At 44.3% G+C, this 14,013-nt stretch overlaps 1 protein-coding gene across 1 annotated transcript in view; it reads left to right on the forward strand.

Moving 5' to 3' along the window:
* Window positions 1–8,814, forward strand: part of AQR (aquarius intron-binding spliceosomal factor) — a 96,321-nt gene extending 87,507 nt beyond the window's left edge. The window contains exon 35 of the mRNA XM_032775001.2: window positions 7,919–8,814. Within this exon, the coding sequence (XP_032630892.1) occupies window positions 7,919–8,140 (222 nt within the window). The 3' untranslated portion in view covers window positions 8,141–8,814. The remainder of the gene's footprint in view (window positions 1–7,918) is intronic.
* Window positions 8,815–14,013: the final 5,199 nt, after the last annotated feature.

Consider the following 14,013-nt stretch of genomic DNA (forward strand, 5'->3'; position numbering starts at 1 on the left):
CATCGGTGGACTTAAGAAGTTTAACGTTTCTGAGCAGTGACCTCTCTTCATACAAGTGTTATTTTTTTAAAACAAATTTTGCGCTAGGTATGTGGGAGAAAGTGTACAACAATGTATTGTGTAGTTAATGAGCTACTTAAAGTATAACATGCAAGCTAAGCTTCCCCATATGAAGAACAGCCGGTGGAAAATGAAAGCCGAACAGTTTCAATCAGCAGCAGATTAAAAAGACTCCAAATGTGTTGTGTTTTTTTTTTTATGAGCTGAAGATTGCGTATGGCCCGCAGTGTAATGGTATCACCCCTGTGTGAAATGCAGATGAGTCTCTGCTGCAAAATTACTGTGATCAAATTCTGAAAAGATGGCTGAACACTTTAATAAGGTTCTGAACTGCCCATACATAACAATCAGCATCAGCATGTGATGATCTTGAAGAGCTTTCAGTTCAAGACCAACTCTCAGTTTCACCGAACATACGTGAAATATGGAAAGTTGTCAAGCAGGTGGTATATAGCAGTGAATCCAGCTGGTATTCCTGTGGAGATCTTCAAATATGGAGACCACGAGCTCTTCAGAAACATCACTGGCCTCTACTTAAGGTTTTAGGAACGGGAGACTGTGCCACAGAAACTTACAGATTCCAACATTATTCACCTTTACAAAAGGAAAGACAGATGTGTATCGATGATGTATCTTTCAAGGTCATTGACAGATTTTGCTACCTAGGCAGTGTAGCTTCACCAAATAGAATGATTTGACAACAACATTAGAAAGTACATTGGGACAGCCAGCAATGCCTTTGTAAAACTTTAGTGTCATCTTTGGAATGAACACGGTGCCAGACTGCAAACAAAAATTGATGTTTGCTGCGCCGCCATCATCATCATCACCAGATTCCTCTGTGGCTGTGATACATGGACTATCAATGCCACATAAATCACTTGGATAAATTCCACCTATGAAGTCTACAGTGGATATTGCAAGATTTGGTTCAAGATTTAGTTCAAACCACCGAAATCCTTAAGTGCCGTAACATCACAGGCATTGAAGCTTTTATGAGAGCGCAGCTAAGGTGGTGCAATCACGTGGTCCATATATCTGACAGTAGAATACTGAAGATGATCTTTTACAGAGAATGGCAGACTGGAACTCATTTTAGGGGCAGACCAAGAAAACATTACAAAGACTTTCTCAAGGCCTGTCTATCAACGTTGACCAGGGAACCTTTAGGTCAGGACAAAGTCCAATAACATTTGCTCCGCCACCTCAGACTGAAAAATGTTAAGAGCTTGCTGACTGCTGCAATCAAGGAGAGAAGTGAAATCTGTAAAGTTAAAAGTAGCACATGTTCATCTACAATTGTCTTCACCTGTGGCACTTGCAGATGGGGCTGCAAGTCTGAAATTGGAGTTTGGTCTCATCCACAATAAGTGACTAGCTCATCCATCAAACTCAGTGGAAGACTCACTCATAATACAGTGTGTGGGCACTATTTTTTTTAAAAAAAAAAAAAAAAGTTGAAATAATAATCTTCATTTTTAAAGGAAAATAGAATATGCACATCACGTGGTATGGAGTTTGTCCCCTAGTTATTTCTTCTCTTCCAATGCCACCACTCTCACTTGAGGCAAACCAGCCCGCTCCTCTTCTTCCCTCCACAGCCAGTTGTCTGGCTATCTCCACAACTACCCAAAACCTATGTAAGTGTGTCTGTCTGTCTCTCTTGCTATGTGGTGGTGATGGTGTGGTTCTGGAGTTCCATATGGTGGATAGAGAGATTGTTCATCATTTATGAAAATAGTCAGGGATAGGGTTTGCTAGCAGTTAATTAGGCAGAAGGGTCCAAGTATTAATTAGCAGCTAACACAGCAATCATCAGTGGGCACTCATTTATTCAAACACATATGTCTGCCTCATTCCCCCTTCTTATCCCTTCCCTCCTCATTTGTGAGTTTATTCACCTGCTTCTTATTGTCTAAATTATAGTCTGTGAGCTTTCTGGGGCAGGAACTGTCTTTGTGGTGATTTGTATAGTGGGGCCTTGATCGTTGATTAAGGTCCTTAGCTGCTACAGCAGTTGAAATAATAAAATTAATCATTTAGTGCTACATGCTAGAAACGGTTGTGTGTGGCATCAGAGACTAATGATGATATTTTGCACTTGCATAGCTCTTTGCACCTGAGAATGTAAAAGAACTTACAGATACATTCATAATTTTGCTAGCGTCTCACTACAGTAACTCCTCAGTTAATGTCCTCCTGGTTAACGTTGCTGATCTATTAGGGAACATACTCCTTTAAATTCCTCCAATGTTCCCTTATAATATTGTTTGACTCCCACTGCTCTGGCTGCCTGGCGCTCCTGCCAGGGACCAAATCAGGGCACAGGGGCTTACCCCGCTCTGCCCGGTGCTCCTGCTGGGGACCACGGTCGGGGTGCGGGGGCTTGCCCTGCTCCACCCGCCTGGCGCTCCTCCCGGGGAGTGAGCAAACCCCCAACCCCAGTGGAATACTACTTCTGCTGTACTGGTGAGTACAGTATTAAATTGTTTAAAATTATTTAAAACTTACACTGTATATGTGTATAATGTCTTTTGTCTGGTGGAAATTTTTTTTCCTGGAACCTAATCCCCCCTTCCCCCCCCCATTTACATTAATTCTTATGGGGATATTGGCTTCGTTTAACATCATTTTGCTTAAAGTTGCATTTGTCAAGAACATAACTAGGACATTAAGTGAGGAGTTACTGTACCATTGCTAGCATCTCGAACTAATTCATTAATAGCTAACACTAGCCGTGCAGCTACATGTTCCCTACTGTGACAGTGAGTCATGCTCTCCCTGCAGGAAAAAATTGAGCCAGAAATTGAAAAAAACAAAAATGCAGATATTAGAAAGCATTGTAATGTGTTTTCCATAATCTATTTTAGTATATGAAGTTATTTTTTATTTTATATGAATCCATTCTTACAAAAAAGAGAGAGGCAGTAATCACACAGGAGGCAAAATGGGACCAGCTGCATCATAGAAGTCCCGTTTACATCTGCCCTCGGGAAGCATATCTTTAGTAAGGATAAAAGAATCTCAGTTTGAGAAATTCATGTTTTTCACATGTCCATAATTGGTATTCACCAAATATTATAAAGACCCATATGTTGTTTTCAAAGTTCATAAGATTATTTCTCGACCTCCATAATTAGCCATAACAACAGCTATATTGATCTCTCCAGAGTTGTCATATATACATAATAGCGTTGTCAGCTGATTGTAGATAAGATTTCACTGTAATTAAATACATAATTTATAGTGTGAAGGAAAACTCTCTTTGTCTGAACTTTGGGTTCATTAAAACTAATCTCAGTATTGCCAAAAAGTATCCATCATGTAACTGAATCATACATTCATATCTCTTCTCAACCTGGAATTGTGCCCAGCACTAACAGTCTTTTTCAGCTGATTGTATCTTCAGTCTTCTCTGCCAGGTATCCATAATGCTGTTAATACTACTGCTCTTAATGCTTTATACTTATAGTGCCTTCCCACCTGAGGACAAAAACACTTTGCATATATTAAATATTTAGTCTTCACAATATTGCTGTGATGGAATATGGGCTATCTAAGGGTTGCTTTATCAACCAATCAGATTTTGTGTTTTAAGTGCTTTACTTTGGATAAAATTCACACAAGTGTAGAGAGCCTGTACAACACGTTCCACACCTTTTAATGTATGTGATAGTGTTTGCCTGGAAGGGGCATCGTGCTAGCTACAAATAGGTTGGTACAGAGAGTTGTTGAAGACAGACCTGGAAAAGGAGCTCTGGATCAGATCTCAAGAATACCCAGTGGTTGTAAATGTCTGCACCAAGGTTTGTGAAGGGGCTCTGCTTCCCCTTTCAAGCCATAGGTGGAGTAGGAAGAAGGCATAGTGCAGCCCAGTGATCTTCCATAGAGTCATAGAAATGTAGGACTGAAAGGGACCTCAGTATGGCATCTAGTCCAGTGCACTGCACTGAGGCAGGACTAAGTATTATCTAGACCATCCCTGGCAGGTGTTTGTCTGACTTGCTCTTAAAAACCTCCAATGATGGAGATTCCACAACTTCCTTAGGTACTTTGTTCCAATGCTTAACTATCCTGACAGTTAGCAAGTTTTTTCCTAATGTCTAACTTAAATCTAACTTCTTGTCACGTCCTCAGTGGTTATGGGGAACAATTTATCACCCTCCCCCTTTTAACAGCCTTTTACATACTTGAAGACTTATTGTGTCTTCCCCCCTTAGCTATCTCTTCTGTAGACTAAACAAACCCATTTTTTTCAATCTTTCCTCATAGGTCAAGTTTTCTGGGCCTTGAATCATTTTTGTTGCTCTTCTCTGGACTTTCTCCAGATTGTCCACATCTTTCCTGAAGTGTGGTGCCCAGAACTGGATGCAGTAATCCAGTTAAGGCCTTCTCAGTGCTGAGTAAATTGGAAGTGTATCTTGCTTACAACACTCCTGCTAATACATCACAGAATGATGTTTTCTTTTTTTGTGACAGTATTACATTGTTGGCTCATATTTAGGTTATGATCCACTATAACTCTCAGATCCTTTTCTGCAGTATTCCTTTTTAGGCAGTCATTTCCCATTTTGTGTTTGTGTACTTCTTTATTCCTAAGTGGGGTATTTTGCATTTGTCATTGTTGAATTTCATTCATTTATTTCAGACCATATCTCCAGTTTGTCAAGATCATTTTGAATTCTAATCTTGTCCTCCAGAGTTGTCCTTGCAACCCCTCCTACCTTGGTATCATCAGCAAACTTTACAAGTGTACTCTATCCAAGTCATTTTATGAAGATACTGAATAGAACTGGACCAGGACAGATCTCATGGGAGCCACCTGATATGCCCTTGCAACTCATTTATGAACCATTGATAACTACTCTCTCAGTACAGTCTTCCAACCTGTAGTGCACCCATCTTATAATAGTTTCTTCTAGGCTATATTTCTCTAGTTTGTTTGTGAGAATGTCATGTGAGACATCATCAAAAGCCTTACTACAGTAGAGAAATATGACATCTGCTGATTTCCCTCTATACACAAGGCTTGTTGTCCTGTAAAAGAAAGATATTAGGTTGGCTTGATATGATTTGTTCTTGACAAATCCATGTTGACTGTTACCTATCACCTTATTTTCTTCTAGGTGCTTAAAAATTGATAGTTTGATTCTTTGCTGCATTATCTTTCTTGGTGCCAAAGTTAAGATGACTGGTCTATAATTCCCTGGGTTTCCCAGCTAGTTTCACAGCTAGTGCCAGATGTGCTGGGGGTGGGATGGGGGAATAGGATTTCTTCTTGCCCTCTAAGGAGTGGCCAGGGCCGAGGCAGACCCACCCCCAGAAACCTCCCCTAGCTGCAAGAAGCTCCGCACACCTCTCCTCCCCCTATTTTCTGTTTCCTGTGGCTGAGAAGCAATGGGGAAGGGGTAATTGTACGGGAAGCTGCTCCCCTGTCCACCTAACCCCTCTGGATCCAGACTTTCCCATACCTAGACCCCCCCCAGTGAGCCTCACTGCCCGACACCCAGAACCCCCGCACCCAAACCTCACCATGCCAAGCCCCACCCTCCCCTGCACCCAGATCCTCTGCCAAGCTCCACCCCCCCCCCCCTCCCGGATCCAAACTCGCACTGAGCCCCTTTCCCCTGCATCCAGACCTCCCCCTGCTGAGCTGCCCCACTCAAACCCCCATCCCAAGGAGCCCGAACCCCCCCATACTCAGACCCTTCTGCTGAACCTCATTTCCCCCCCATCCACATTCCCCCACTGAGTCCCAACTACCTTTACTTGGACCCCCCTGCAGAGTTCCAATCATCCTGCTCTCAGAAACCCCGAGTGAGCCCCTGTGCATCCAGATGCCGCCCACACTCAAATTGCCCCACACAGAACCCTCTAACCACACACCTGGATCCCCCAACACTTAGCCACTCCACACTTGGATTCAGCCCAGCTGAACCTGCCTGCCCCACACCTGTATCGGGCTGGGCATGCATGCAGGACTCTGTCCTTCTTGCTCGCTATCTTGGTGCTTCTGGCACAGAAGTGCAGGGCGCTGAGGTGTTTCTGGGGCAGGCTGAGCCCTTGCACTGTGTCAGGGGTCAGGTGCAGCCTCACTGCCCAGTCCGTGTCCTGAGGGTAGGGGAGAAGATGGGGGAGGCTGCAGGGTGATCTTCCCTCCGTGCGCCAGTGGCCTCTGCTCCCCACTGCCATGCTGGAGCCTCCACATTTATTTATTGACAAATAAAATATGCAGAATTTTAAAATATTGTGCACAGAATGTTTGGTTTTGGGCACAATTGCCTCAGGAGTACTTATTCTGTTTATAGATAGGTACTATGTTGGCCCTTTTCCTGTCCTCTGGTGTATCTCTCATCCTCTACGAGTTCTCAAAGATAATGACTAGTGGCTCAGGAATCTCTTCAGCCAGTTCCTTAAGTATTCTAGGATATATTTCATCAGGCCCTGCTGACTAGAAGACATCTAAGTAATTCTTAACTTGTTCTTTTTCCTATTTTAGCCTCAATCCTACCCCATTTACAATGATGTTCACTATGTTAGTCGTCCAATTACAGCTAACATTTTTGGTGAAAACCAAAGCAAAAAAATGCATTTGAGACTTTGGCCATCACAATATTTTCTGTCATTGTCCTTCCTTCCTGATTTAGTAATGGGCCTTCCCTGTCCCTGGGCATCCTCTTGTTTCTCATATATTTGTAAAATGCTTTCTTGTTACCCTGTATATCCTTAGCTAGTTTAACCTCTTTTTGTTCCTGTTCCTTCCTAATTTTGTCCCTACATGCTTGTGTTGTTTTTGTGTATTCATCCTTTGTAGTTTGACCTAGTTTCCACTTCTTTTGAGTTTCAGGTCACTTAAGATCTTCTGTTTAATCCAGGGTGGCTTCCTACCATAGTTCCTATGATTCCTATGCATTGGTATAGTTTACTCTTGTGCCCTTAATAATGTCTCTTTAAAAAACTGCTAACTCTCTTGAACTATTCTTTCCCTTAGACTTGCTTCCCATGGTATCTTACCTACCAACTCTCTGAGTTTAATGTTTGCCTTCTTGAAGTCCATTGTCTGTATTCTTCTGTTTTCTCTCCTACCATTCCTTAGAATCATGAACGCTTGTCATTTCATGATTGCTTTCACCCAAGCTGACTTCCACCTTCAGGTTCTCAGTTAGTTCCTTCCTGTTTGTCAGAATCAAATCCAGAATAGCTTCTCCCCTAGTTGCTTTCTCCACCTTACGTAATAAAAAGTTGTCTCTAGTGTATTCCAAGAACTTGCTGGATAGTCTGTGCCCTGCGGTATTGTTTCCCCAACAGATGTCTAGGTAGTTGAAGTCCTCCATCACCACCAAGTCCTGTGTTTTGGATGATATTGTTGTTTAAAAAATGTGTAATCCACCTCTTGTTCCTACTTAGGTGGTCTAAGTAGACCCCTCCGTGACATCACCCTTGTTTGTTTTTTTTTTGCCCCTTTTATCCTTATCTGGGTATTTGAGTGAATTCCACTACCCCCAGTTTACTAGGGGTGAATTTCCCCCCTTCTTTTATAGGATTTAGTTAATCTGGAAAGCATGAACTGGTAAGATATGAATATATGCTAAATTCATTTTCATTCATATCTCGATAGGAGTTGCATTAATTGTTTCCTAACGTTCAGAAACAGTAAATACTTGTGAATGTAAGGGAGAAAGACATTTTATGACTTTGGTGGTTAATGTTTCTGGTCTTATGCATAAATGGTTAAAGGTATTTAGGTTTTAGATCTAAGGTGAGCAAATAGAGCTAAAACAGAAATTGGTATACAAGTCTTTTCATAAAACCTGAAGTTATGTTTGTGTATTGAATAATCTTCTTCTTATATTATCAGGATTTATTGCCCCCACCAGCCTTGGTTGAAGAAAGTGAAACAGTTCAAACTCAGGAAGCAGAAGTGGAAGTTGAAACCAAAAGCACGCCAGTGGAGAATGAAGAGACAACAGTGAAGGAAGAGGGAGAGACGGTGAAGGAAGAGGGAGAGCATCGGAAAATGCCAGAGCATCCAGGAAGAGATAGTGATAGTGAAGACAGTGAAGCTGAGACTGAGACTTAAAAGTGATCTTTACCCTAAGTATGTTTTGGGCACAGACTGAAGATGGTGACAGAGCCAAAATAAGTTGGACCTTATTAATAGCTGTCTGTGTAATGTGATCTGTTCTGCATATTTTTCACTGAATATTTCAGTGGACAAATTTAGTGATTAGTATATAGTGGTAAATATTAATGGGTACTGAATTCTTATCAGTATCAATACTTTGTAGTTATTCATGTGAAGTGGCTGGTGATTTTCTTTCATTTAGTAAAAAATATTTTATACTTGTTTTTAATATTTTGGATAGAAAAAGTAGAAATTTTTAATATGTTCATTGATTCAACCATCAAACTTCTAGTGATTTTTAAGTAATTATCTTCAGGCCCACTTCACATTCACTTTCCCTAACACTGATATATAAAGTGGACAGTGGAGAGGTTCGGAACCAAACTGCCTATGCAGAGATGTTGGTATGGGCCCTAATTCAGTGAGATACTTATGCATGTGCCTAATGTTAGATCCATGAGTATTCCCACTGACTTCAGTGGGAGTTAAATACATGCTTAAGTGCTTTGCTGAACACGGGCCTCTGAGAGCAGCATAAGACCATATGCTAGCTGTGCTCTTTTCATTGCTGTCTTCTACTGCTATTCTTAGTATGTCAGCATAGGCAGTAAAAAAAACTTTTTCATTTTTATTTTGAGAGACAGTAATTGCCCATGATAAAGTAACATCGAATAAAGGTGAAGGTCATTTTCCACACACAGGAACTGGGTCTGCAAAACATCAAACACGTAGTGAGACAGAGCTTGAGTGGATTTTCTGGGGTAACTTCCAAACACACATCCTTCATAAGCTCCTAGGGAGTAAAAGGTTTTTCACTGATTCAGCATCTGCCAGCTTGGCAATTGATTCAATTAAACACACACTTCTTTCCCAGTAGATTTGCAAACAAAGCAGTAGCCATAGGACCATCCTTCATATTCTTTGCTGGCAAATGAAAGATAATTTGGTTGTGAAATTGCCTGAAGGATTTCCTCACAAAGTATAGACAAAGTCATTCATACTAATGAATTAAAACATTCAAGTTTCCTAAATATCTTTTATAGTAAAATGAGACTCAAATGTAAAGAAAAACAATTAGAAGCAAAACTTGCCCCGCCCCCCAACACACACACCGCCAACATGATGTATGATAACCCCTCCCCCATCATCTTCATTAAAATCAGTCTCCCTTCCCATGTCTCCACTATTGCACATTGCAATATCTAGTTTTGGTACTTCAGCCTTTTTGAGAGCTGCTGCATTTGTTTTCTGAACTCTGCCAAATCAGCAAATGAATCACTTGAGAAGCACCATCCATCACTTTTTAACAGAGAGAAAAAAATGCACAGCTTCTTTTTAAATTATCTGCTAGTGGAGGGGTGAATGATGCAGAGTTAAATGTATGGGTGATACAGTTTCATAAACTAACGTGCATACATTTAATCAGGGATGAATAGTACAAGGCCTTCGGGCAACATGTGACTAGCTCAACTGAGGGTCGTCTTTGCTTCCCAACCTATTTTCTATAAATATTTGAGTGTTCGACAATCATCTATCTTAATTCTTTAAAAAAAAAAAAAAAAAAAAAATTGGAGCCAGGAGCATGTGGTATTTGTACATAATTAATGAAGCAACTGAATGGGGGGGGGAATTGACTTATGTATTTTTTCTAAAATAGGTAGCCTGATCTATAGATTATGAATAAGCATTTGCAGTTATCACTTTGAGGGTTGACAGGTCCCAAGATCAAGCCCAATATTATTAAAATTATTATATAGTTGGGAACCCAGATGTGCACAGGTGCAACATTCACACTATAGGAACGCTTATATTTACAAATAATTTATTAATACATTTAGCAAAGTCACAAACACTCTAACTCAATAAGGTAGATAGAGATAATACAGAAAGTGCATCTGAACATTCATACTCTCACCATCCCTTGCCGAACAGCCTGAAATGTTACCCATCATCTTCCTCACTTTCCTCATCTTCACCAGTGGTTATCATTGTGGCCCCTCCCAAGGGCCTACATCTCCCTCTCCTACTGCCCTGGGATGCTGCTTTTATAATATGTTATGATGTCACCATGTTTAATGCATATTCAGTAGGAGATTTCCCCCTCTTCCTTATTTGTATTTACTCCCCTTACCAATGTTAAGGTGTCCTTTTTTAATAAGTTAATATATTTAATTTCATACATTTATCATATATGTTAATTTGTTGCCCCAGCACTCTTGTGGTCAGATGTTCTGTCCAGAACTTTCCAGAAGCTGGTATTAGCTCATGTTTCTATGGTTGGCTGGTGTCGTAGTCAGAATTCTCCATTACATTCTACTTCCTGTTCCCCAAAACTGATGGGTTACCTAAGTTTATCTATGCCAAAGTTCGTAGGCTTCAAGCCTCATGCTAACTGCTGAAGCCAATGTCTTACAGTATACAAGCCTCTAGGTTCCTTGCATTACTGCTGAATATAATAAAGCAGAGTATAATGCAAAGCAGAGAATATAATAGAGGTAAGTTGGCCCACAATATGGAGTCAGGAACTATCTCAGTAGCAGTAAGAGTACAGAGCCTGATGGAATGCCTACAGCAACCGGAGAAGGTTTAGAAAAAGGAATGAGAAGATACTTTTGAATGTATTTGCAGACCCCTGATGATTTCCCCAATGCCCACCCCACATGCTGATGCACACTGACTCTGTGTTGAGCTGTGCTACATATGAAGACCCTTCTGCATGGTCTCCAGGAGTCTTGGGTCCCCAGTGCATGTGATGCAATTTGTACCTGTTCTTCGAGTGCTTGTTCACATCCATTCCACATTAGGGGTGCGTGTGCTGCGTGCACGAGCATCAGAAACTTTTCCCTTAGCAACTTCTGGTGGGGCCCCCGCCTGAGGGGTGCCACTGCGTCATGCATATATATCCCCGCTGGCCCAACCGCCTCCTGTTCCTTCTTACCGTCCATGGCAGCACTGGAACAACCTCTTGCTCTCATATGAAAAGCAATCTCTTAGCTTTAGAGTATTTAGCTGCTATCAGTTCATTAGCATTCCCTTATTGTGGACACTTATATTAGGTGCTTGGAGGCTTCCAGCACCTGCCCCAGGCTGTGGGGCATGCCGCAGGCCCTGGGGTTTAAGGCTTGCGCCACGAGCCGCAAGCCTATGCTGGTTAGTGACCCCCACAACTCCTGTCCACGTTCCCTGGGGGAAGCCAACCAAACAGAGCAGTGTAAGATTTGCAAGGCATTTAAGCCTAGATCAAAGAGAGAGACTTTCGCTCGAAGCAGTTGTTGATAGAGGCCATGCTGTAGCCATCAGGCCCGGAGCACCTGACGCCGGCTTTAGCCTCCTCAGAGCGGAGTGCCCCAGAGTTGTCAAGAGACCCGGTGCTGGATAAACACCGCAAGCCGTCGGCCTCGGAGCGAAGTAGGCCCCGACACCACTCATCCTCCCTGATGTGACCCAATGCTAAACCAAAGGAAGGGCGTGGACGTTCCTCATAAGGGAGACTGGCGGTATTTAAGGGCCTGGGCACGAGGAAGAGCGTGATAGGTGCTGGCATCAGTGGCACCAGCACCACAAGTCCCACTGAGTCGAGCCCTAAGAGAACTCAGTGAGGACGACAGGCTCGAGGGAGTAATAGATCAGCCCTCCACGCCTGACACCTTTGAGACGGTGAAGGACCTCATCGGGTTGTTGGCGGTGAGCCTCCTTCCAACGAGGGAGAAGCATCCCGGGCCTGGGGTGCCATTGAGGGTAAAGCCGGCAATGGTGTGCTGTTCGAGGACACCATCCCAGCATTGCTCCTGGCATTGGTCCTGGTTGAGCTTGGAGTCTGTAGACTCTGTTACCCCTGACACAGAGGGAAGTCTCGGTACCGGAGGCGAGTCAGCACACAGGTTAAGTGCAAGGGACCCAATGCTCTCCGGCATCCTCCAGAGACCAGCACCAGAAGAAGGCGAGGTGGTCATCGCCAAAGGCTTCCAGAAGTCACTGGTCCTGGTACAGGTCTTGGGAGCACCAATACCCATCCCGGTTCCGATCAGCAAGAAGACGCTCGTCAACCTCCTGTCAGCACAGATCGACGGCACTACTGTGGCCTTCGCACTCGGTGTCACCAGAGTCCGATGCTGACTTATCTGATACAGTTACCTGCACCGAGCACCGGACAACAGAGAGCACCAGGCTAGGTGGAACTCAAGTGGGGACTGCTGGGACGCTGGCCCTTCTGGACCCCTTGGGCCTACCAGCAGCGGCAGGGGCCTCCATCCAGGGCCGGCTACTCAGTGTACCAGTCCCTGCACCGACGCTTCTCCATGCAGGAAGCTACGGTGTCCAGACCACCTGCACCTTCACTGAGTGAGAGACTGGAGAAACCAGCACCGAGTCCGGTGCTACTCCAAGGTCAGCTGTCCTGGCCCGAGTCAGAAGCCCCTCCCTCGGGGGAGGGGGGCTAAAGGGACCACCAGGAGGAAGCTGAGCAGCTGCTGACTTCCTCATCCCTGGATGAAGCGGTGGCAGGCACAGCAGTATCAGGGCCTCCGCCAACAGACCACAGAGCCCACCAGGAGCTGCTGCGTTAAGGTTCCTCATAACACGGGATTACAGGCCGAGGAGACGGTGGAGCGGGAGGACCCCATGGTGGACATTCTGAGCCCAGAAGGTCCATCCAGAATAGCGCTTCCGCCCATTAAGACCATACAGTCGAATTATAAGACTATATGGCAGAACCCGGCCTCCAGCTGTCCAACAGCGGAGGGTGTGGAGCGCAAGTACTTTGTCCCATCAAAGGGGCATGACTTCTTGTTTTGCCACCCAAGCCTATGTTCCCTGGTAGTCTCTGTGGTAAATGAGAGAGTGCCATGGGCAACAGGCCCCAGACCCTAAGGCCAAGGAAGCAAAGTGCCTGGACCTGTTTGGCAGGAACGTATATTCGTCAGGGGGCCTCCAGTTGAGGATTGCTAATCAACAGGTCATCCTCAACAGGCATAACTTCAACTCCTGGGCAGCAGTTGGGAAGTTTAAGGACAACCTCCCGCAGGGATCCCAACAGAAGTTCACGGCGCTGGTGGACAAAGGCAAGGCCGTAGTGAAGACCTCTCTCCAGGCGTTCTTGGATTCGGCGGATGCGGTGGCCAGGACAATCACATCTGGCGTGGTCATGCAACTCTCGGTGTGACTTCAGGAGTCAGGTCTGCCACCTGAGGTCCAGAACTCGCTCCAGGATCTCCCCTTCGAAGGGTCTAGGCTCTTTTCAGGCCAGATAGACACACAGCTACATAGCTTCAAGGACTTAAGGGCTACACTCAAGTCACTGGGTATGCACACCCGGGTGACTCAGAGGAAGCCCTTCAAGCTGCAGCCTCCTCCTCAGCGTCACTACTAGCCTCATCCTAGGCATGAGCCCCACCACAGGTGAAGCGGAGATAACAGGAGGCGATGTAGTAATAACAATATCTCCAATAGGCCGGGCCAGAGCCAAGGCCAACATAAATCCCAGCCAGGCCATAAACCAGGCTTTTGAATGTGTGCTCAAGGACAGTGTACCAGACCAATCGCTGGATCTATTCCCTTGTTTCCTGAACTGCCTGTCCCGTTTCTCCAGTGTGTGGTCCAGCATTATGTCAGACGGTTGGGTGTTACGCATGGTGCGAAGCAGATACATGCTGCAGTTCTCCTCCCTGCCTACCCCCCCACCCCATTCCCATTCCCTCTTCAGGGACCCCTCTCATGAGCACATCCTGGAAAAGAACGTTTGGACGCTCCTAGAGGCGGGGGCTGTAGAGATGGTACCAAAAGATCTAAGGGGGAAAGGGTTCTGCTCCTGATACTTCCTCATTCCCAAG

Source organism: Chelonoidis abingdonii, chromosome 4, assembly GCF_003597395.2.
Source record: "Chelonoidis abingdonii isolate Lonesome George chromosome 4, CheloAbing_2.0, whole genome shotgun sequence".
Lineage (NCBI taxonomy): Eukaryota > Metazoa > Chordata > Testudines > Testudinidae > Chelonoidis > Chelonoidis abingdonii.